The 26,840-nt window shown below is 34.5% G+C and overlaps 1 protein-coding gene across 1 annotated transcript; it reads left to right on the top strand.

Moving 5' to 3' along the window:
* Positions 1–16,346: 16,346 nt before the first annotated feature.
* Positions 16,347–17,918, top strand: LOC149783440 (uncharacterized). The gene has a single exon (XM_089932842.1). It carries the CDS (start codon positions 16,347–16,349, stop codon positions 17,916–17,918), a length of 1,572 nt encoding a protein of 523 aa, XP_089788968.1.
* The last annotated feature ends 8,922 nt before the right edge of the window (positions 17,919–26,840 follow it).

The raw sequence follows: 26,840 nt of genomic DNA, 5'->3' as shown, positions 1-26,840 counted from the left end.
GACTATTGTCAAGATAACGGATACAAGTGTTTGGAAGAGAAGAATCTACGTGGAGAGGCAAGGTTGTTTAAAGAGGGTTTTGATTTACGGTCTAGAAGTGAGACAGAGTTTAAGGAAAAGAAGGAGACCTAAGCGGTGCCCTCTATGTTAACAATTTGGTATGTTAACATAAAACCCAAAGGCCTCGAAAAGAAATTAACTTTCATGCCTAAATATCTTTTTTTTATTAAAAAAATATCTATTATCTGTGTTCTATCCATCTCCCATGATCCGTTTCCATTGTCCCCATGTTAAATTCCCATTGTCCCTAGGGTACAAACTCTGTGCTCCCATGTTAAATTTACATAGTCCCCAGGGTACAAACCACCTATTAACACTGAAATTCCTATTGTCCCCAGGTTGCCCCTAATCACTACTTTTGTATTAGTGCTATATTGTGTGTATGCTATATTTTCTGTATGTTTGAGACAGCCATTATAAGTCAGGATTTTTCCCCAGTTGTCTTATTTCAGTTCTCTGGATTTAGAATTCATTATAATACATTTTATATTATTTATCCGTTAATTTATTTTTAATTTAGAATTTTAGCGATCGGAACGGTGTGCTATATTAGTTTACGAAAAAATATTTCTATTGTTTTATTCGAGTGTTAATCTGTGTCGTTCCTCGTAATAGGTTCTTTAAATATATAGATAGGCTGTGCTCAATTCAAGGTCCACACTTCTTTATTCTCCTTGTATTTCTCCTGTTTCGAATTAAGCCTCCTTTAATGATTTAATCTATTGCTTAGAAATTTCCAAAATTGTTTAAGACGCTACATGAATGTAGGTCGGTTGACCATACAGTGCGGGAGTTGTATGGTTAGAGAAGACGAAGACAGTCAGTGAGGATTATACTGCATGTATATGTGTTTGTGTTTGGTCTGTTTATGTCCTATATGGGGTGTTGTTCCAGGACTCTTTCATGGGACTGTTCTCATCGCGTAGCGCCTTGTGACGTGGCCCCATGATGTCATGGCCTTGTACTTTCCTCATATAGATTCCCTGTGGAATCCCTATAGTTCCTTATTTCAGATAGTAGTTTTTTGATTTTCCAAGGTATGACATCATAGGAGTCTTTTGAATTTTCAAGTGTTAATTGAAGATTTAATAAGTATGGGTTCCTATTTAGAATATATTATAATATTATAAATGAAGAATTTTTTAATTCAAATTTTTAAAAGAAATTATTTAGAAAGAAAATAAAAAAAATTTAAATCATATTTATATCTTGGGAAAAGATTTTACTTTTATTTTTATTTCATTTCCCAAAAAATATTGCTGATTTAGAAATTTAAGTTCTATGTAGTTTTTAATCAAATGACTTTAGGTTCCTATTTAATATTATTTTGGTTGAGGGTTTAGAGACGTTATCATTATATTTTTTAATTTTGTTTTAATTTTTTTTAAATTTAAAAATTTGAATTGGATCCTGGGGTTTGTAGGTTCCATGTACGGGTCCAGTGATGAGTTTGAGGCTCTGGCCTACTCACTGGCAGTATCACACCCCTAGTGGGTAGCTAACCAGAGCTCCCCTTCCCATCGCCCTTCCCCCCCCCCCCCCCCCGATATTCTCCCTCCCCTCCAGGTACTAGTTCTTCATTAAAATGTTTCATTGTTATCTACTTATTACAATTATCTGCCCACAGGCCCTCATTATTCCTATAATATAATCCGTAATTTTATAGAGTGTGGTTTAATCGAAATTCCTGTCTAAAAATAAATACTTTCTCTTTTATATATCCCCTTTTTACATATTTCCCCAATTAATTTTATTCTATCTTTTTTCTTGTCGCATTGTGTCATAGTGTGGTACTTACTAAAGTGGGCATTTTTACACAGTGGCCAATTTGGCGATATTTAATTTATAATTCTTTAATAAGTCTAAATTTCCTAGGTATTTCAAGTTTAAAAAAAATAAATTATTATTCTGGTAAATCTCTCTCATATTTCTCATGGTAAAACCATACAAATATATGTATATCCCTTCCCAAGCTAGGTTGGGTTCAGATTTAAGTCTTTTAAACGTATTTAAAATATTAGCATGTTTATTTAAAATGGGATTAGGTAGTGCTAATCCTCCTCTTTCCCTCGCTCTCTATAAAGTTTCTTTATTTATGTAGTGTGTTCTTTAATCCCATATAAAATAATAACATCATTACCTATTTTGTTTAATGTGGCATTTTTTATTTCTGTAGGTTTTAAAATATAATTTATGTTAGAATACATGTATGTTTTGGCCACCTGGGCCCGTTCCATTATACATAGTGGCGTTAGTGCCTAGATATTCACATTTTCTTCTATTTTCTTTTTCATATTTTTACAATTTTCCTGTTCGTCTCTTCTCCCGAAGTAGACTTCCAGTGCTTTAACGCGTTCTTTAATGAGGTGTGTGTGTGTGGGGGGGGGGGGAGGGGTATCAGGGTGGTTGCCCCACCAATTCCCTATCTTTAGAATTTTTGTTTTATCGTGGTTGATTTTAGACCATGGAGCTTTTCCAAATTTTACAAATTTAGTGCAATCATCTGCATGTTGTAGAATCTTGATTTCATCTTTTATATTTGAAACTTTTATACCTTTAATTTTACTGTTCAGGCTTATTCTTACACTTAGGATGTCAATCGCTATTACGTATAATAGCATAGAGAGTGGGCATCTTTGCCTGACTGATCTTTGTATGTCTAATTCTCCCGTGTTCGCCCCATTTACCTGTACTCTTGAGGTTATTTTGTTGTACAGGATTTTAGTCCATTTTTGAAAATTTTCTCCAGATCCAAATTTTTCCAAGACTTTTTGCATATAGTTGTGTTCTAATCTGTCAAATGGTTTTTCCTGGTTCAAAAGTACCATAGCACCTTTTAGCCACATTCTTGTATGTACTCTATGATTGCTTTTATACTTAAAATATTATTTTGTATATCCCTCCCCATGGCCCCACATGTTTGGTTTATGTTTATAATTCTATCCATTACCGTTGTTATTCTTTCTGCTAAAATTTTACTTAGTATTTTATAATCAGTATTTACTAGGGAGCTGGGCCTCCAATTTCTTAGATCTTCCCTATCTCCCTTCCCTTTATATATAAGTCTTATGATCCCTTCCCTCATGCTTTCCGTCACAGTATCATTTCTCAAACGAATATTATTGTATAAACCTTCCAGAATGGTCGACAACTCGCCCCAGAATTTCATATAAAAATCCGCGGTGAGTCCATCTCTACCTGGGGATTTTCCTTTGGTCAGATTATTTATGCTATTTAGAATTTCTTCGCTTGAGATCAAATCATCACACAAGTTCTTTTGTTATGATAATATCATTTCACAATCTATCCCTTGTAAATAATCCTCTATTATAGTGGTTTTAATTTGTTGTGAAGTATACAAATTAATGTACAACTCTTCGATGCATTTTAAAATTTCCTTCCTGTCAGATACCCCCTTTCCCTCATTATTTTTAAGAGTTTCAACATATTTTTGTTCCCCCCCCCCTTAACTCCTCTCTTTTGTACAGTCCCTCCGCTTTTTTATATCTCGCAGAGAATTTTCCAGCCCTTATTTCCCTCCCTTTGTTTTCTTCATCTAAAATCTTGTCAAGTATATCTTTTAAAATTATTTCTCTTTCAATTGTATTTACTTTCCCTAACTGCCTAATAATCGCGTCTTTTTCCATTTTTTGTTTTTCTTCCTAATTTTTTAGCATGCAATGGCTTTTTTTGTAAAAGTAGCTTTTAGTTTATCCCATTCAATTAGAATAGCTGTGTTCCCCTTTTCTATTAAGTTTTTAATTTCTAGTATAATTTCTTCAGTGAAATCTTTCTTCTCCAGAATTTTGTTGTTTAATTTCCAGTTCCCTTTGCCCCATTTGTGTTTATTTTCTAAACTTATTTTTAGATATATTAAATTGTGATCTGAAATTGTGAAGTCCTTGATGCCTGCTTCTTTATATATATCTTTTTCAACATTAGTACAATAGCATTTATCCAATCTGCTCCCTTACATATATTGCAATTATATGTATATCCCCTCCTTAATAAATTAATATTTTTATATATGTCTACCGTTTTATGTTTTTTTTTTTTAAAAAAGAATTTAAACTCTGGTTTAAACTTTATGTCGTTGGTGGTTAATTCCCCTAATTTATCTATATTCCCCCCCCCCAATTAAAATCTCCCCCTAAAATTTAATTTTCCATGGTGAATTTTTCCATGTATTTAGATAAGTTTTCCAAAAATTGTTGTTTGCGGTATTTATTCGCTGGCTAAAAAGTGAACTTCTTCCATTACAATGTGAATCAATCTTCCTTTAAAAAAAATCCCCCTCATTTTCCATTTACCAATTCACCCCCCCCCTTTTTATTTTTTATGAAAGTTGCTACCTCTCCTCTTACATCTTCTCCCATAAAATCATTTAAAATCAAAACTCCATCTATTTTATATTTTGATTCATCATGATGCATGACTCTTGCGGCATTGGTAATTATTCATTGGTCCATTATTCATTCAAATTTCCACTTGGTGTCTCATGTTTACAAAATGTAATTTATGAATCGTACAATCGATCAAGCTATTCATGAATTGGAACACCTGAATATTGCCGTCTCTAGCAAATGATTACAATGTTAGATGTTATAATTCCCGTTACTGGTGTTTCCTTGCACTATAATTTCATGGTCTCACATTGATGTTAATAATTTAATATAGACGTGCTCCTAGTATGTTAAATATAAAATGGATTTCTATTAATTATCCAATTTTATAAATCATATTTAATAAAAGAAAATTAGTAACAATAATAAGGAATTTAAATGTCCAGTGCAAAGTCTTGATTGATAAGCGATTCCAATGTCATTTAAATTCTCAATAATATAGATACTGAATGTATATAGATGTATTGTGTCCAATTCGATCATGTAAATCTATATTTTTCATTTACGGTCCCAGGGACACTAACAAGCTTGCTTTCATTTACTGTCCCAGGAACTCTGACAGGCTATTTTTTAAAAAATTTATTTAAGTTCCACTAGTTTATCTTTAAACAATCATGAAGCAGCTCTCTTTTATCAGTAATCAACGAGTCCCCCGTATACCTTAGACATCCCAAGCTTTGTTTTTACCAAGCCGTACATTTTGTCTTGGATAGCTTAATACGACATTAGAAGTGTCAAGCCTTGTACTTACTGTTGTTGTTGTTATAGGGTTTAACGCCATTTTTCAGCACAAGACAGGCTATACATGGCAGCCAGTATTAATGGTGGAGGAAGAACCCGGGTAAACCCCAGAAAGAACCACCGACCCACGAAAAGCTACCGGCAAGCTTTCTCATATATCCACATTGGCCGAGCCCGAAAATCGAACATACGCAGACAGAGGTGAGATGGCAGTGATCCATGACGGAGAGCGCTTTAGACCACTCGGCCACTCGGGGTCCCTGCCTTGTACTTAAACAATGAGTGGCGTGGCTCTTAAGTCTTCCATCATTAAAATCAATGAGTTCGGTTCAGTAACGAATGCGTATTTAAGAGGTTTGTCTGTTTGCAGTTCGTTATTCCTTGCTGAGGACAGCGTCTATGCAGAACCGTAGAGAGCGATTACGGGCCCTGGGGTAAGAAACAACCGAGCCTCTCCTAGTTCTTGTTCAAACAAACTTTTTCTTTTATAAATTTAAAAAGTGTTGTTCGGTCCGGGCCCTCTTACGGACCCGGGCGCAAGGGATATATGCCCGGTTACCCCCCTTGTCGGCCCTGCGTCTATGCTCTGCTGGTGTAGATTGAAGAACGTTATTCAGAAACTGGAGGGCAATCTATTGAGTACTTACTTGAAGCAGAGAGAAAAATATCTCGTGGACAACTGAAATACTGCATTTTGGAAAGATATTTCTTCTCCATATAAGATGTTGCTTTTGCTGTTGGGTTTAACGCCATTTTTCACACAAGATAGGCTATACATGGCGGCCAGTATTAATGGTGGAGGAAGAACCCGTCAAAACCCCGGAAAGAACCACCAACCCAAAAGAAGCTACTGGAAAACTTTCTCACATACCAACAAAGGCCGAGCCGGCGACTCGGATGAGATGGCAGTGATCCGTAACGGTGAGCGCCTTAGACCATTCGGCAACTCAGGGCCCCATCCATGTAAGTACTGATTTATTTATTTATTTATTTATTTATTCGAGCTTATTTTTCCATTTGTTTAAATTTTTATTTATTTATTTATTTAATCATATTTTTCAATTTGTTTAAATTTTTATTTATTTCTTTATTTATTTATTTATTTATTTATTTATTGAAACTTATCTTTCAATTAATTTCTTGGAACTTATCTTTTAATTCATTTAATGAAACCTATTTTCATCTGATTTTTTTATTTAGTTATTTATTTATTTATTTATTCAAACTTAATTTTCAATTTATTTATTTAAACGTATTTTTCAGTTTATTATTTATTTATCTATTGAAATCTTTCTTCAAATGATTTTTAAAAAAAGTTATTTATTTAAATTTAATTTTTCATATATTTATTCGAACTTATGTTTCAATTTATTATTTTTTATTTACTTACCTTTTTATTTATTTATTTATTTAAACTTATCTTTAAATTGATTTATTGAAACTTAACTTTCAATTATTTTATTGAAACCTATGTTTTAATTCATTAATTGAAACATATTTTCAATTAATTAATTAATTAATTAATTAATTAATTAATTAATTAATTAAGTCTGTGGATAAAAGCTTCAGGTTAGCTTTCTCCATACTGTTATGTATGTGAATGAACAGTTAAAATGGTGTCAAATATGAATAATACTACTACACAGTTAAGTTTTTACTAAAATATATCCTATCTTGTGCTGAGCAATAGTATTAAACCAGCAAATAACAACACCTTTAACAAGTCCAATACTCAAATACTCAATGACAATGTTATTCCAAGGTACCAATTTGAAAAGTCTGTCAAGTGCTTCTAAAATATTTCAGTAATACTTTAATATGAAGAGTGGCAACTCATTAGCCTTTGCAGAGAAGAATTTTAGACTCTGCATTAAATATTTAATCACTTTTGATAAATTTCCTGTTTTAAGCTCTATCTCTCATAGGATACCAATCTTCCACTCGTGTGTTTTAGTTTACTATGAAGTGATACAATATTATTCTAAGATGCTAAAACTCTAATAGTTGTCTGCTACAGGTGTTTTTAAGAAGTTACGACTGTTGAAACATTAAGCCAAAATCTTGTATAATCAAACTGTATTTGGAAGTATTTCAGGATCAACTCTTCCAATACTTTGCTTCATGCCAGTTGGTTCCAGATATTGTCTACTACCACCTGATTTGAGAAGGCTTTGACCCTAAATACGCATCACTAGTTTCTGGATGACTAATGATTTAACGGTCATTCTTTCCTTCAAGAGTATTAAAGATCAGTCATTCGTTTTTGAGCATTAAATAGTAGCAATTCTTTCAAGACCTTTAAATAACAGTAATTTTTTTTACATAGCACTAATGAGCAGTCATTCTTTCTTGAGCATTAAATAAGTCCTTCTTTCTAGAGCATTGAAGAAAGATCATCCTTTTCATAGAGTAGTAAAGGACGTCATGCTGTTAAGAGCATGAAATAACATTTGTTATTTCATAATCCTGAACAGTCATTCCTTCTCGAGCATTAAATAGCAGTATTCTTTCTTTAGCATTAGGTAGCGGTCTTTCGTTCAAATATATTGAAGCAAAATCATACTTTCTAGAGAAATAAGGAGGGGTCATTCTTTCTAGGACTTGAAATAGCTGTCATCTGTCTTTATATTCAATACCAGTCGTTCTTTCAAGACCATTAAAGTGCAGTCCTTCTGTCTATAGCATTGAATAGAGCTCATTCTTTCTAGAACATTAAAGAAAGGTCGTTCTCTCTTGAGCATTAAATAACAGTCATTCTACAGCATTAACTAGCGGTCTTTCGTCCTAGGGCACTAAAAAGAGATAATTCTGTCTATAGCATTCTATCTAGAGAAAAGTTGTCGTTTTTAATCAAAAGCCATTTTTTCTAGTCTAATCTCAATAAATAGAGATATTTTTTGTTTATAAACAACATTGTTTTTGTTGTTACAGGGTAGTCGCACACATATCTTGACATATATTGAAAGCCTACTCTGGGCTGCGTACGGTGACTGGCATAGTAATGACATGCTCAACCCCAAAAAAGTTCCATTACAATAGAAAAGATGTGTTTGCAATCCTACAGATGTAACAGGAGCGAGACACAAATCGAAGACCAGTGCGAAAGTGCCATGAAGAGTTTCATTTCGCCTACGATATATAGACAGAACTCCCTTTCTTTCATCTTTTAGAAAGGATTTGCTTTTCACGTTTCAGACAATAATCCTACCGGTAATATGACTAGTAATTTATCTGACGAAAAAAGCTAATGAATCCACAGCAGTGAAGTCTAACTGGTTTACTGAGTTTATAGTAGTGCATGATGCTGGTTCTGGTAGTAGGGTTGGGTGGTGGGGGCATTAAAACAGCATTTGTTTAAAATATAATGGGACCGAGTCCCTTTATGATTTTAATTAAAGACAGCAAATTCAGTATTTTACTGAGATATTTCCAGTTTGGCTCAGATGTAGTAATATGTAGACTAGTTTTACCATCTTGAGGTGGATGAAAGATGTGATGTTTCTGCAATTAGGATTAAATGCTTGAATATAAGTCATGGTGCCAGATACTTATCTATTATTATATACAAACTCAGTATAAATTTAGTGAGAAGAGTGGTGGATTAAAAATTCAACCCGATTTTTATGAAAAGACAAAAGAAAGAGTTATTTCCCAATATGCACCCAGTGCAGTGTAGGAAGCATACGTATAATAGATATGTGAACAGGAAATTTGAATAGTTCAAGAAAAATAGGTCAAAATGACCCAGTATTGATTTGAGACACATGTCCAGCTTAAGATGGACTTTTGGTGTAATTTTGTTGGCAATATAACTGAAGGTACTGCAGCTTAAACGTGGTATGATTTTAATGTCCGTCAGTAATGAGCCTTGGTAAGTAGGTAGCAGGGACGCCATTTTCTTACAATATCATTTTCATTCTAAGATGCATCAATTGTAAATGTGATGTTAATAGACAAGGTATTGACTTAAATAAGCTTGGTGACCTGATTTTTATGAATTTCAATAAATTCGGGACAGTAGCTTGAACTGGTCCTACTGCACTTCCATTTCAACTTTGTTAGTAAATAAATGGCATGGGATGTTGAAAATTAATATTTAATAATTTTAAAAAATCCTTTTCTGGTCGCAATACGTTTATTTTCTTGAACAAACATGCAACCATTGCAAAATCGATATAAACTGCAAGTTTGATTGGAATATGTTGTGCAGTGAAGAAGCCCAGACTGGAAACATTGATAGATAAAGACACAGTAGGACAGAACACACACACACACACACACACACACACACAGAGACACAGACACACACACACACAGTCTTGAAGCTGAATGTATAACAAGAATAAAATTCTATTTGATTTTAACATTTATGTATGATTTTGATTGCGTCAAGTACACTTTTCTTCATGTACAAATTCTCTATTGACTGGCAGCTTAATTTATTTTCCACTGTACTTTGAAGATTTCGAATTTTCTGTTCTTCTTTTATATAAAAAAGTGTAATGTTTCAAATATACTCTAATTAATAAGCAATGAAAATGAAATTCAAATCATAGCAAAAACATTAAAAATTCCAAAAAGAACTATATTGAAAAGATACGAAGAGCACAAAATAAAGCTAAAAGGAACAATATGCAAACATACCAAAAGAATAAAATTAAGCCAATGACAATGACACAAAGAAAACAGCCAAAAACGTAAAATTAGTCCAATGGAAACAATACTCAAAAGATCTCAAAGGCATGAAATTAAGCCAATGCGACTAATGCTCAAACCATACGAAGACCATACAAATAAGCCAGTGAGAATGATACTCGAAACGTAGCGTAATCATAAAATTAAGTCAATTAGAACGATATTGAAAACAATTAAAAACATAAAAATAAGTAAATGAGAACAATATTCAATGCAATATTCAACAAAAAGCTTAAACAGTCAGTGAGAACAATATTCAAAACATACCTAAAGCAAAATATTAAGCCAATTAGAATGGTACTCAACGCATGCCAAAATCATAAAATTATGCCAAAGAGAACAATACTCAAAACATAGCCAAATTAAGCCAATGACAGCAATATTCAAAACATGCCCGAACGTTAAAATTAAGCCAATGACAATGATACTCAAAGCATACCAAAGTCAAAAAATTAAGCTAATGACAATGATATTCAACACATAACAAAAGCGTAAAATTAAGCCAATGAGAGCGATGCACACAGCATATCAAAATCATAAAATTAAGCCAATGAGAGTGATGCACAAAGGATATCAAAATCATACAATTAAGCCAATGAGAGTGATGCACAAAGGATATCAAAATCATACAATTAAGCCAATGAGAGTGATGCACAAAGGATATCAAAATCATAAAATTAAGCCATAGTCATGACTATGATACGATACATGACGGTCAGTCCACTTTCATCCATCCAATGGCATAAAATGTTTGCACGATTCTATCATTAGTTTAGACGGTACAATTTAACAGTACAAAAGTTCATTAAAACATCTATAAGAACTATTCTGAAACCATTAAGTTTCTATGGCTGGATGCAATATCATTGACAGAAAACAATTCATTTGTTGGACAATCATTAGTCGAAAGTTTAATATTTCTGAACATGATTTTATTTCCTTCAATTTTCAATCAATTTAAAATTTAACAAAAAGTTAAATAATTCAATCAAATTGATAGTTTTCTTGATTGCTTGCTTGATTGCCATGTTTCTATATTGCAATCTCTGGCTAAGTAATCTATTTGCACACTGCATTTTAAACAAGTCCGTAGACGTTACGTAGTGAGGTGTTAGATATTTCTGGATCGTGCCATAACTAATGTTAATAATAGTAATAATAATAAAGTAATATTTAAATTTGCATCATCTGCCGTTGTTTTGATTCGTACCCCTCGACTCATCAACCCATCGCAGCGGTGCTATGATATTTGTTATATTATGCAAATATTACTTTTTAGGTCTCAAACTGCCATACATTATATTGAAAATAAGTGAACTACATAATGATAGTTGCATACACTTTTTTAAAGATTAATTAAAATTTATTGAAAAAGAAAGAATATTAAAAAATATGCAAAAAATATATATGTTGAATATTGATTTGTTTTGTTCTATAAGTATCAATTTGTATATACTTATGTAGATAAAGGTGTAATGAACACATTTCCCAAAAGAAACATATCATGTACACGGATATGGATAAAATTGTAATTTTTGAATCAGTAGTATAGGATGCCAAAGTATGGAAGACCAACCATTATCAATGTGAAAGACAAGAAAGGTTTAGTCACCAAGAATTACCCCAAAATTAAAATAAAACATTAGTATGAATTAATGTCTGAAATGTTTCCTAAAACAGTCGAAAAATAAAAAGGTTGTCCGTTCGATCAATTCTAGCATGACTATAACCGAAATTCAAAAGAGTTCTAACGTGAATCAGTTCGAGAATTTTGGTAATAAAACACGGAAAACGCAGAGAATGTGTATCCTATAAACAATGGGATGAAGACATGAAGTTTTATGAAGTGAGTAAATTTAACACATTTCTGCTATATAAATCGTACTTTTCCCCGATGAATGAATACAGTTGAAAGATTGATGGTTTCTACTGAGCATATAAATCTGTCAGAGCAGCGGAAAGCAACATGAAAAGAGAGCAAGGGCAAGATAACCTACAGCATAGATAAAACAAATGTAATGTAAAAGAAGCCCTCAATCAAACGTAGATAAACAGTAGCATAATTTTAGAACGAAGAATTACTGATAAGTTCAAAGTAAGACAAAAGAAAGGCTTTGATTCTTGCAGTGAGGCAAAGTCCAACGTGGAAGACTGATAGAAGAACGTACGCAACAAAGCAAGCATGCTATGATAGAGAAGCAGAGTCCTACAGCAATGACGGCAAAAGCAACACCAGTTCCAGCGTTGAAGACTAGAACGTCAGAGAATGAGAAAATATCGAACGTTAAGATAAAGATAACATGAGACAAGACACTCAAATAAATAGTTAAGTTTCGACAAAAGACCAATTAAGTTTGAAAGTATAAACACCATTCATTTCTTTAATAATTTAATAATCTTTTGAATCACTTCAAAATAGTTTCCAAAAAGATAAACATGGACTGTCAACATTATCAGACGGTGAAATTGATAATATTGATAACTTTGAAGGCGAACTCGGCCTATCCACTGTTTTTGAGACAGTTGATGAAAGATAAACATATCGGTGATGGTAATAAAAGCGAGAAAAACTAAATAATAAATAATGAAAAAAGATATAAAAAATATACCCTTGCAGAAATATTTCAAGCTTTCTTTTGAATAATTTATATTAATTTATTAAATGCAGACACAAAAATCCACGTTTGATTGAAAACGGATTCCCATAGAACCAATAAAAGCTGTATATTTAAACCAAATTATTGTTAGTTTTATTTTGGTTGATGAATTTGTTTTAAAATGACTTCAACCCTTTCCCCGGACACAACTCGTGCACATGAAGCGGAACAGAAACGTGGTATTATAGATTTACAAAATAAGATATATATGTTTTCCTTGTGTATACGTACGAAAGACTGTCCAATGTTTAAAACCAATGTCCTCTGATTCGGCCAATGTAGGTATGTGAGAAATTTGCCAGTAGCTTCTCGTGGGTCGGTGGTTCTTTCCAGGGTTTTCCAGGGTTCTTCCTCCACCATTTATACTGGCCATCGTGGATAGCCTATCTTGTGCCGAAAATGGTGTTAAATCCAACAACAACAACAACAGACAAATGTCTAAAACAAGGCTGGCACCCTAACGTCCTCTAATAACACAAAACTAACTTCAAGAAAAATGTGGACTGTTTTCAGAGACGAGCCGGTGAAATCATAATTAAGATGGAGTCATTCGTATGGAAAATATATGAGTACAGAATTGATGAATATATTTATTAGTATGGAACTCTTATAGAAACATTTGTCCTCACACCGTTATAGTAATCCCTCTTTCAAGGACATATAAATAATCCACACTGTAGATTGCATCATGCAAAATATAGAGACATATCTGCAAATACTGTATATTTTCTGGGACATAGCACCATCGTAATATGTATAATCCCAGTTGAACTATATAATAAAATAATTGTTATCAAGTAGTACGTGATTAGAATATTGCATGGCAAATGAATTTAGTTCAAGCGAAAGATCTCTTCTCCTCTTTCACTGATGGGCCCCGAGTGGCCGAGTGGTCTAAAGAGCTTTCCGTTACGGATCACTGCTATCTCTCTCTCTCTCTCTCTCTCTCTCTCTCTCTCTCTCTCTCTCTCTCTATATATATATATATATATATATATATATATATATATATATATATATATATATATATATAACAACAATGAGAGAGAGAGAGAAAGAAAAAGATATCGTTGCACCCTCTCACTCGGTAGCACACTAAGTGACCCAATCGATCCTATTACACAACAAATGTATACAAAAAATGTACAGACATTCTTGATTGTTCTAAAAGGTTTGTCTGCTCTCTGGGGCTTGCATCATGCGCATTATTTTTAATTCATTCATCCATGAAAGCATCTTTTATTACCATAGCACATCTTGAGGTCCACGTGCTATTTTCCACTCTGCCAACACACTGAGTCGAAACGTGACCAAATTACTAGGTGTCATGCTGATGTTTTAAAACGGAAAACCTCTCTATAAGCGAAATGTTTAACGTTGACTTTCTGTTTATTTTTCCATTCAAGATAAACTTAGTTTCTTTTATTTGTGGCAATTTGAATGTGAGAAAGTTGAGGCATATTTATGAATCAGTGTTCCACGAAGCGTCGCGATTAACTTTAGCAACCGACATACATAGCAATGAAAAGTTTAACAAATTTATCTTGAGACAACCCTTTAATGCGTTTGATGTATATGCGTAGACACTGTACAACACATGTTTGAACGTAGAAGATCCCCATGGATCAAATAATAAGATCGATGCATCTGAAGAAAAAATATTGTTAGTTTCCTTTGAGAGCATACATTTTACTTTAAATTTTCTGCTTTCTACGTTTCCACTGATCCATTCACCATCATGTACAGAAAGGGAAAATTACATTTGCCCTCATGTACAGGAAGGGAAAATTACATTCTCTGTGATGTACAGGAAGGGAAAATTACATTCTCTGTGATGTACAGGAAGGGAAAATTACATACTGTATCTTCCCTAAAGATGTTTGATTTATGGATAAATGTTTTTATTTTATTATTACAATATTTTTGTTGCAACAGAGTGCGAAAGACGATCTAATATTGTCGACATACAACTATATTTACATCTTATCTTCCTCAGATACACTTTTATGCTACTTTCGTAGACTTTTTCATATATAAAAGGGGCCCCGAGTGGCCGAGTGGTCTAAAGCTCTCTCCGTCACGGATCACTGCCATCTCACCTCTGTCTGTGTGCCAGTAGCTTCGCGTGGGTCGGTGGTTCTTTCTGGGGTTTTCCTGGGTTCATCCTCCACCATTAACACTGGCCGCCATGTATAGCCTATCTTGTGCTGAAAAATGGTGTTAAACTCTATTATAACACCAAAAATCATATACAAAAACGAACGGCGGTATAACAAGGAAATAATACTTAACTTCAGGAAATAAAATAGCCCAAAATGCCCGTATGAACTCAGGTCACAATTATTACTCAATGATGAATACCGAAGAATGTTGTCCCATTGTATTTGTAGAACATGTTTTATTTTCTATGGTGTGATAAGTAACTTGGATATATGCTTCTTTGGTACTGAACTGAACGAACTTGTCTATTCTTTACAAGCACAGATACTTGCCTCGATGTAAAATATGTGACCCATTGCATTTGATTTTTTTCTTCTTTTAAATGTATCAGTCTCTCCACAAATGCCGAATAAACTCTGACATGAACTTCAACATCAATTCATATTTGAATGTGGACACTCCGGTGGCCATGTGGTGAAACCGCCCGCCTCGGATGCGAGAGGTCGTGGTTTCGAACCTCGACCGAGTCATATCAAAAACTGTTACAGCTGCCTCGCTAGGGACTCATTGTTAAGAGGTTAGTGTTAGGACTGGTTGGTCTGGTGTTATGAGTATGTGACTGGTGGGATATCATTCTTCATGACTGCGGCATGATCCCCCAGTGCTGGTTATCACTATACTGTCACACTGCAGACATCATAGCGATATGACTGACAAATTATTAAAACTACATTAAAATGTCCACACACACACACACACACACACACACACACACACACACTTATCTTTGAAGCTAATTTAGATATACATATGATTTAGTATACCGGTTCACTTAAGACAAAAAAGATAGGGACTAAATAGCTTCATTTATATCTTAAATTTTGAGGGGCCCCGAGGGTTCTTCCTCCACCCATAATACCGGCCGCCATGTATAGCATATTGTGTGCTGAAAAATGGCGTTGAAACCCACAACAACAACAACAAAAAAAATCATAAATTTTGAGATAGAGCCGAGGCGATTGGAAGGAAAACTCGGAACACCTAATTATATTATTGATGAGTCGTCAATGACCAATCGAGAACGCCTATGCTCAATAAATATAAACTAGAAAATAATAACGCTGTTATTCAAGCGAAGAATTATTTGTAAATCTGTTGTCTAAATAGTTTCAAAATGAGAACATTTGTTTTTGTTTGTTTTCCTATCAGAGTTCTCTAATTGTTTAATTAAAATACGGCTGCTGCTAAAATAGGAACTGATGATGGGACTTGTCGAATATGTTTGGAACAGTTCAACATACAAAGACGGTTAGCTGCCTTACGCCCCCTCATTTTGTGAGAAGTGTTTACAATGTCACATAACAAATGAGACTGCCGAGCAGAAAGAAGAAAAAAAAAACTGAGATATGTTCAGTGTCCAGCATGTATAAATTAGGCAAGTCCGTCTATTATGGACAGATCGACAGGTGAATGAGCAACTTTGTTTCCTGCTAAAACACAAAATAGAAACTTAGATCATTTGTGTCTCGCTTGTAATATTGAGGGTGCCGTTACCACGGCTGGGGGTGTTGTGTAGTATGCAAGGAGGGCATGTGTGGATATTGTTTTGACACTACATAGGACATATAAAATGGCTAAAGACAGAACCACTTTTATTATGGAAGAATTAGAACGTAACCAAGAAAATGTGACGGAACTTGCAGAATGCATTACCTGTTCGGAACATCATGAAGATATCAAGTATTATTGCAAAAATCACGACGTCCCCTGTTGTGGCCCATGTATCTTCGAGAGCCACAAAAGTTGTGTCAAAGTGATAGACTTACAAAAAAACCTCCCTGTCCTGCTATGTACAAGCAAGCCAGACGAAATAATTACGGATATGAAGAATATCGAGATCCATTTAATGAAATTTATGGAGATGAATGAGTCCTGTGTTGATAACCCTGTGAACCAGATTAATAAGGCGACGGATCAGATCAGGGAAGTGAGAAAGAAAATCAATGCCATTCTGGACGAGATAGAAAAACAAGTGAAGGCTGAGGGAAGCCAAATTTACAAAGAGACGACAACAACGAAAAAGTTCGAAAGTCATCAGTGTTTGATGTTAATTCATGCTGTGAGATATGCTCAATATCTCTTGGAAACAGTACACACACATGGGAGCAATTTACAAAAATGTGTGATTGCGGAAAAGGTGAAATCGCTGTTACGTTTCTATCGCAATGAGGTTGCAGAAAAGTACGAGAAGGTTAGGACTGCAACAGTGAAGATTGAATTCTCGCCCACCATAGAATCCATTTTGTCTGTTTCTGTGTCTGAATTGGTTAAAGTTGAATCTATAGCCGGCTCCAACGTTCTACCCATAATAGGTTCTCAAAGGCAAACACAAAATTGTAAAGTAGATGTAGTTGGTGTTATTGACCTTAAATCCCATACAGGTGATGCACCACGGTATACTGGTGTCACATTTCTCCCTGGAGACAGACTGATGCTTGCTGATCATGACAATAACCAATGCATCCTACTAAGTTCTTCCTATGAGTTCATCACATGTCATACATTAACAGGTGATCCTTGGAACGTCTGTGTACTGGATGACCAGGAGGTGGCAGTATCGTTGATTCATCAGAATACAATTCAGATCCTGTCAGTGATGGATGACGTTTTCAGACCCGTCAGAATGATGCCAACCAAGTACAGTTGCAATGGAATAGCAGCTGCTGGGAAGGGGGAGATGGTAGTGAACTGGTACTGTGGTAATTACAGGAGTGAATGGAGTTTGATTAACACGAGAGGAGAGGTGAAGTATTCACACCAGTATGACTGTCCATTCAGTACATACAATGTCTGCAACTACTGCGTAGCACTGAATAACGCGAAAACACGAGTGTATATCAGCGCAGATCTTATGGATTCACTTCTCTGTTTTGACATGGATGGCAAGAATTTGTTTACATACAAGGCTGTCAATTTAACATGTCCCAGGGGAGTCGATGTGGACAGATATGACAACATCTATGTTATTGGACAATCATCTAACAACATTCATCAACTGTCCCCGAATGGGTCTGTCCTACAGGTCATAACTTCAGGAGTGCCAATATGTCCCTATGCTATTTGCATTCACAAAAGTAAGGATATATTAGTGGTCACGAATTTTGAAGATAAAACAAAAATCTACATTTATCAACTGACATAAAGTATAATGAATAGACATTTACTATTTTTTTCCTGTAAAGTTACGTCAGCTCTGAGAAGACAAAACGCATATATAAGTTCCTTGGTAAAAGAAACCATTTTAATATTAAAATAAATATTCAGTAAATTTTTATTGTTGCTTACGTGCTACGTCATATACATGTAAGACATATGGAAAACAGTATAACGAATGTATTTGAGGTACAAAACAGTTAGATTTATAATGTAAAGGTTAAGCACATTTTGCTTTATTTTTAACATTGTTTCACTTACGTCCGAAAGATTGACATTAAGAGTGTAGGCTTGTATATTTTGTACCTATAGGTTTTAGCATTACTGAGTATTATTATCATTATTATTATTTCTTTAGATTGCTTCGTCTGTTTGACTCGGGATAGTTAATATCCTTAACTATGGGGATGAGATTTGGGAGTTTTTTTTATGATGCCAATGACATTGAAAAATTTCATTTGTCATTTTGGAAATATGTTTGGGTATATCTACGTCTAGTCCAAATGCTTTCGTATAAAATGAACTGGGAAGAATTAGGAAGCAGAGTATCAAATATAAACGTATTTTGAAATATTGGCTAAGAATTCTAAAGATGCCAGAATATTGATATCCCGAAAACATTAAAATTTACAGTTACGATGCAAAGAAGGATGTGATTTTGATTGTAGGGCTAACACGGCTAAAAGGTAGGAATTTACGTCTTGATTTGGCAATGTTTGGTGCACTCGGGGAATAAAAATGATGAAAACGTATCATGCTATAATTGGTGCACCAGAAGATCATAATAATTAAAAGTTACATATATTATATAGGATGGGAAATCCCTTATTACACACATTACATCGTATGCATTGGCTACTCTTAAAGTTACAGTAGCTAGGTAGGTATATCAACACAATCCTAACTATACTGCCTCTATAAAGTTTTGAATTTGAAAAAATTCTACCAGTATATTGACATATAAATCGATGTTGGTCATACCTTCTGCACACAAACATAGATACCAAATTTCATTGTCAAACTCAGTTGATGTTCGTTACTTTGTACAAATAAAGTTATGCATACAAGTCCAAAATATTAACGAAATGTATATATGAAACAAAATAACAAATTGATGTAAGTTTCCTGTACATCCATTCAAGTGGATACAAATGTGTATAAATTTGCTTAATTCTGCCAGAAGGTTGTTGTCCAATATCTAAGTCAGAAAGTTAAAGTATGCATCAAACCATTGCAAATTAACTGATAATGTCCCTGAAGGGGCCATACCTCTCATTGGCATTGGAGATAGTCACGCAGTTTAGAGACATCTTCAAACTAAAACCAGAATAGGTATTCGAGCCAGTTCAATGAAGCAACAATAATGACAAGAAATGAAAAAGAACAACAAAAGGAAAGAATATTTTTTTAACTAACCAGAACGAAAAAAAAAATGCCCCCCCCCCGAAACAAACCAGTAAAACAGAAAAAGCAAGCACACACTACAATATAGATATAAAATGAATATAACGTGACAAAGATATTTATGCTGATAAAATATGTATTTTAGATTATCATTATGTGAACATTTCGCCTATTACGCTAATATGTCATGAACGATCTTTTGCAATAAAGATATTCAATAAAACCAGAATTGTTCTTTTGCTTTAATGATATATTCGGTCTTGAGCTCATTTTGAAGAGCGTCAGTTTTGTAATGAAGAGTGCTCGGTTTCGATACCTAGCCTAACACGAGACTGCTGCTTCATAAAGTTGTTGCAGAGATTTCCTTGACATCATAATAAAGTCAAATCAAGCGTCCATCAAAATCTCCAGTAATGTCCGGATTTCCAGAGAACATGAAATGCACTCTTATATTATTATATATTTTGTATTACCATGTTTTCTCTCTAAAATAGAGCACGTTACACCGACATCACAGCCGTCCAAAACAAACAGTAATTATTAGCTGCGTGACCCGTTCGGAAAAAAGACGAAGAAACAAAAGTTTGGGGTTTAATTATAAAAAACGAAATTACTGACTGAGATCAAAACCCTTCCATGGTTAAGTTGCAATACCTTTTGTTATGTTGCCAACAATTACACCGAAAGACCATCTTAGGCTGGCCATGTGTCTTAAACCAATACTTGGGTCATTGTGACCTATTTTCTCGACCTATTCAGATTTTCTATTCACATATCAGATCTAATTATGCTTTCTACACTAAACTTACATTGTGGGTGCATCTTGATACAGAACTCGTTTTGTCTTTTCTTAAAATCCGGTCTAATTTTGAAAACAACTCTTCTCGCCAAATTTACACCGAGCTTGTATCTTAGAATATAATCGTGTCTGACACTACGACCTATATTCAAGAATTTTATCCAAACTGCAGAAACATTACATCTGTCATCCACCTCAGGATGATGAAAGTAGTCTACATATTACTGCATCGGGACCAAGTTGGAACAAACTCTGTAAATTGCTCAATTTAATGTCTTTAATTAAAATCATAAAGGAACTTTTCCCATTTAGTCTTAAATAAATGTTGTTTTGATGTCTCATCACCTAACCATACTACATGAACCAGTAATATAAACTACTAAAATCTTTATGAACCAAACAGACTTAACTACGGTTGATATATTAGCTTTTTCCCCGTCAAATACATTACTAATCACATTATCAGTAGGACTACTGTCTGAAACGCGAAAATCAAGTCCTCTCTAAAAAATGAAAGAAAGGTAGTTCTGCCCATATATCCTAGACAAAGGGAAACAACACTTACAGGTTATTACCACCATTATTTCAAAAAAGTGGTTCGTCCGAACGAGAACTTCTGAAAACATTGATCTATTTTCATTTTGATTTAATAATATCCAATTTTGACATATCTCCTCACCTAAATAAAGGTCAGTAAAGTGCAAACCTTGTATAACCTTTATTTACAAAACTCTTGGCAGTAAAACTTTTTACTGGATTTTTCACCTGAAAGCCAAATCATATAATTTTGGCTGGTATGGGGTTCGGGTACCCGACCAAATTGGGTTTCTCACTCCCATTTTGTTCACCAATTCTCTGTTTTGATCATAACCAACGTGTGTTTATTTCTGAACGTTCGTGGGGGGGGGGGGGGGGGGGGGGAAGATACCTAGCAAAATTATATTTTTATCATAGACTCTCTAGAATGACTGGTATTTAAATCTCTCGAAAGAAAGACGTCTTGAATGTTCAAGAAAGATGGATTGCTCTTTAGTACCCTGTAAAAGAATGATTATTATTTAATGGTCTTGAAAGAATTGCTACTATTTAATGCTCAAGAAAGAGTGACTGATCTTTAATACTCTTGAAGGAAAGAAAGACCGTTACATCATTAATCCTCCGGGAACTAGTGATGCGTATTTAGGGTCAAAGCCTTCTCAAATCAGGTGGTAGTAGACAAGATCTGGAACCAACTAGCAAGAAGCAGAGTAGTGGAAGATTTGATCCTGAAATACTTCCAAATACAGTTTGATTATACAAGATTCTGTCTAGATGTTTTAACAGTCGTAACTTCTTAAAAGCACCTGTAGCAGACAACTATTAGAGTTTTATAGACATGACTATGATACGACGCATGACGGTCAGATCCATTTACATCTAATGGCGGATAATGTTTGCACGATTCTATCATTAGTTTAGACGGTACAATTTAACAGTACAAAAGTTCATGAAAAACATCTAAATGAACTATTCTGAAACAAACATTTTGATGTCGGGACGCAATATGCAGCCTGTACAAATATGCGAAATATCACATTACACGAATGGGAGATAGCCCTACGATCCAAAAACTAAACATACCCTGGTAAGGATCAGTTAGGTTACATTATCTATAAAAAAAAACTACCTATCAATATGACAATAGCCATACTCAAACTCTTTAATAGGATATAGGATAAAGGCCAACTACCCATCAAATCGAAACAGGCCACAGTAATACCAATCTCCAAGCTAGGTAAAGATACCAACAACATAAATTTGTACCGACCCATCTCCCTTACAAACAATATTTGCAAAATAATGGAGACAATAATAGCAAATAGGTTAAAACACCACCTAGAAACCAATAACCTACTCTCCATAAATCAACGTGGCTTTCGGAACAATCGGTCCACCACTGAGCAACTTCTCAGATTGGAAATATACATCAAACTCGCTTTTAACGCACATAGGAAAACCGATCGTAACCTCACAGCGGTTTTTCTAGACCTAGAAAAAGCGTTCGACCTAGTACGGACCAATGGACTAATGACCAAATTAAACCAATTTGGAATAACTGGACGCTTGTTCAACTGGATTGGCGATTTCCTCACAGGTTGAAAATTACCACAAGAATAGACAACGCCCAATCGGAAGAATTTCCACTTGAAAATGGAACACCGCAAGGCAGTGTAATAAGTCCCTTACTATTTAACCTAATGGTAAACGACCTTGACCTCAATGCAGCCTCCACAAAAATAAACTAGTCACAATTTGCAGATGATAGTGGCGTATGGAGGAATGGAAATCCTGCCAATTAAACAGTAGTTAAAAAAATCCAGCAGAGCCTAGACAACATAGGGAGATGGGCGGACAAATGGGGTTTCAAAATATCTCATGAAAAAACTGTGGCAATCATATTCACCCCCAAACGAAACAACAACCAAGTCTATCCAAACTATTACATACAAAATCAATTAACCAAATACGCAACAGTAGTAAAATTCCTAAGAATGTTCTTTGACAACTACCTCATATGGAAACAGCAAATTGAACAACTCACCCAGAATTGTAACAAAGATCTCAATTTACTCAGGAACATCACAGGGACTGACTGGGGATCCAACCAGGAAACCCTCCTCACGATATATAAAAGCCTAATTAGATCAAAACTGGATGACGGTTGCCAAGCATATAACTCGGCTAAGCAACCTGTACTACAAAAACTTGACACTATCCAGAGAAAAGCCTTGCTATTATGCACAGGAACACTCCCCTCAACATCATTAGAAGAACTGTAAACACTAACAGGAGAACTACGCTTAAAATTACGTTGGCAAGAACTGCTCCCCCGATACTCCATTCGATTAGATACCCACCCAGACAACCATCCCAACAAAATAGCTATAAACATGTGTAAAGTTGTCTTCAAACCCAAAATCATACCCACCACACCAAGTGGCAAAGTAATCCTTGAACTAAGAGAAAAGATACCTATACTAAAAAAAACCAGGTAACAAACAATACAGACCAGAACAAATCACCATGGTTACAAACACCACCAAGGATTAGCATCGAAGCTACCAAATTAGGCAATAAAGAAGGACAAGAAAACTTACTAAAACCTGTACTGGTAAACAAATCAACCAAATATACCCGGACTATGTTAAAATATATACCGATGGATCAAAAACAAACAACCCAGCAAGAACAGCAGCAGCTATAGTCATCCCTGAATTCAATATACAAACGGGATCCGGATTACCTGATTATTGCTTCATTTACACCACTGAATTCGGGGCTATACTTGAATCACTACAATGGATCAAAGACAACCAAATACACAAAGCAGTCGTTATAAGCGATTCCCTAAGCGTTATCAAATCGATCCAAAATCGTAATACACACTCTAGGGAACAATTCCTCGACAGAACATGCAGATTAATCGACGATATCACCACAGCACATCAATTAATCGAGCTTATGTGGATACGGTCGCACATTGGAATCTCTGGCAACGAAACAGCAGACAAAGTTGCACAAACCAAACTTGGAGATCAAAACTCTATAAAGTTTAACTATAGCTCTACAGAAGCACTAAGCTTCGCACAAACATATTTAGACCAAAAATGGCAAGATTTTTGGAACTCCTCCACAAAAGGTAAAAAGCACCATGAAACAAAAAAAAAAAAAACGTAGATAGGAAAATACAGCTACCTGAGGGTACCTATTTAGAACAGAAAACCAGAAACAGGATAATAACTGGAAAAACTAAACTAGCAAGCAGTTTTGGAAGGTTTATAGGACCCAAACTAGCAATCATCAACTGCTTTAACTGCCACACCACCGAAGATCTACACCACGTATTCAATATATGCCCAATATATCAACCCGCTAAGAAAATATTTATCAAAAAGAAAAAGAGATTGGATCACCACACACATACCCAGAGTTACTTATGGACTCTAATAAAAATAAACAATCAGCATATAAAGATATAAATAAATTCATAGACTCAGCAGGATTTAGGAACAAAATATAATTACTATCCCCACAAAATCAAAAGACCCAATAACTAGCTAAATAAATTTAAAAGCCCCCACACAAAACCCCACAACATATCATTCAATTTTATAAAAATATTAATAAATAATTCACTTACGAAGCACCTATCAAAAACTAAGGAAACCGCAAAATCGGATGTCCTAGATATCCTTAACGAACCGAGTAATCAGCTACGACTCCGTTCCCAGATATCCCTAACGAACCGTGTAATCAGCTAGGACTCTGGTCCTAGATATCCTTAACAAACCGTGTAATCGGCTAGGACTCCGGTCCTAGATATCCTTAACGAACCGTGTAATCAGCTAGGACTCCGGTCCTAGATATCCTTAACGAACCGTGTAATCAGCTAGGACTCCGGTCCTAGACATCCTTAACGAACCGAGTACTCAGCTAGGACTCCGGTCTTAGATATCCTTGACAAACCGTGTAATCGGCTAGGACTCCGGTCTCTTGCTAAATAAAGTATAAATAACATTCAGTCTCTAAAAACATTAATAAATAAATAACTTAAAGAGGCAATATCTAAAAACTTATAAATAACATAACATACGAAGCATACCCTAAACACCTCGACTAGTAATACCATAATAACCTTGAAAATCTCTCTTCATACATGATTTCTACTAACAACCTCTATAAATAGCATAGAACCCCCCCCCCTTTTTAGAACATTTTGAAAGATGAAAAAAGTAAAGAAAACAAAATAGCAAGAAACAACAGGCAAATATAACAAGAAACCAGCGATGTGAAGCAACCAGGACCGTTCCCTAGCTCTCCTTCCCACTAATGACAGCCAACCATTCAACTGTAAGGGACCTTTATGGACCATACAAATTGAGGCCAACCTATCAGGGTTCCTTGAACCCATAAAAGCCTGGGGGAGGTGGCACCATTCCCGTCCCCAGGAACAACTAGCAGGCTGCGGTGCAGTCAGAAAAAAGTGGCACATGCACAAGTGTGCGCACACCACTATAATTAAACTCAACAACAACAACAATATGCGAAATAAGATGTGCTCAATTTCACATGCGAGGCATTTTGGGGGCCTTTTTATACGAAATACTCCAGACATAGCTCTGTACGGAGACACATTTGAAGAAAATATGTGATAATTTCTTTCACATATTTTGTTTAAATGTATCTCCGTACAGAGTACTGTGTGACGTGTCAAACTAGCATGCAGACCATTTGGTCTCTACAAAGTTTTTTTTTTTTTTTTTTTTTTTGCATCAATGACAATTTAAGTTTCAGTGAAACATAAGGATTTGACATAATCAAATACTTTCCTTGCATTTTTTCTGAAGTATAGATGATAAAATATTTAAACAAGTTTCATTCCATACTTTATTGTTTTATTACTTTTGTTAAATTTTTTATTTAGTTTCGATTTTAATACATGAAAAAGTAAATGGTGTCTGATAAAGATACTCATTGAAGAAAACAGTTCATTTGTTGGAAAACCATTAGTCAAAAGTTTACTATTTCTGAATATGATTTCATATCCTTTCATTTTCTATGAAATTAAAATTCAACAAAATTTCAATAATTCAATCAAATAGATTGATTGATTGTACATTACAATATCTAGCTACGTAATCTACTTGCACACTGAAGCTTAAAAACATTCTTAGACGGAACGTAGTGGGGTGTTAGAGATTCCTGGACCTCTTTATAACTATTAAATAATATTTAAATTTGTATCCTCTACCGTTGCTTTGATTTGGACCCCTCTGCTCAGCAACTCATTGCAGCGGTGTTATGCTATTTTATTATTACGCTAATAATACTTGTATGTTTCAAATTTCCATATAATATATGGAAAATAAATGAACGAAATAATAATTGCATACACTTATTTCAAGATTCATTAAAATGTATTGGAGAAGAAATAATATTTAAAGTATAAACAATTATAATATGTTGAATATTGATTGGTTTTGTTTCAAAAAATATCAATTGCGTATACTTATGTAGATATAAGTGTAATGAACACATTTCACAAAATAAAGGTATCATCTATACAGATCTGGATAAATTTTAAATTTTTCAGTTGGCAGTATACCGACATCTTTCAAAATCAGCATATTAAAATCATTAAATTCTTCCCTTAATCAAGTAGCTAAAATTACTTATATTAAAGGCTTTTGCTAAAGCATGAAAAGTTAGACATATCGCGTGAAAAGCTACAGAAACCAAGAGTTCCGAAAAAATATTAGAATAAGTTTCCAGGAACTATTTTATTCGATGAGAAACAGTGTACAATTGATTAGTATAATGTGATATCTGATAACCAATGAACAAATTACATGCAATTAAGCTGGTTTCTTTGGTTGCAATGAAAGATAATTTTGTTATAGCTTTTTAAATTTAAATTTTGCATTTTAATTTACAGAATGTCAATCGTGTGCAGACCAAACTGGAACATTTATGAGTATAAAATGGCTGCTACGATGTAAAGTAGTGTAGCATTCTGAATCCTGTTAAGCTGTGCTGTCTTGTTCTGCAATAGCAATTCATGCCTCTAATTTTTAAATGTTATAGCCGATATAAACAACCAAAAGGAAATGCGATACAGACAGTGATTCAAACAATACATTATGTTCGCGTTTTGTCATACCATCATGC

The sequence above is a fragment of the Sinohyriopsis cumingii genome, chromosome 14 (genome assembly GCF_028554795.1).
Source record: "Sinohyriopsis cumingii isolate HCF-2022 chromosome 14, ASM2855479v2, whole genome shotgun sequence".
Classification (NCBI taxonomy): domain Eukaryota; kingdom Metazoa; phylum Mollusca; class Bivalvia; order Unionida; family Unionidae; genus Sinohyriopsis; species Sinohyriopsis cumingii.
Note: the sequence above shows the minus strand (reverse complement) of the source record. Positions and strands in the feature narration are given on the sequence as shown.

Excerpts from the sequence above, each read along its gene's own strand:
- LOC149783440 (XM_089932842.1), top strand. The coding sequence starts at position 16,347 with ATGGCTAAAGACAGAACCACTTTTATTATGGAAGAATTAGAACGTAAC.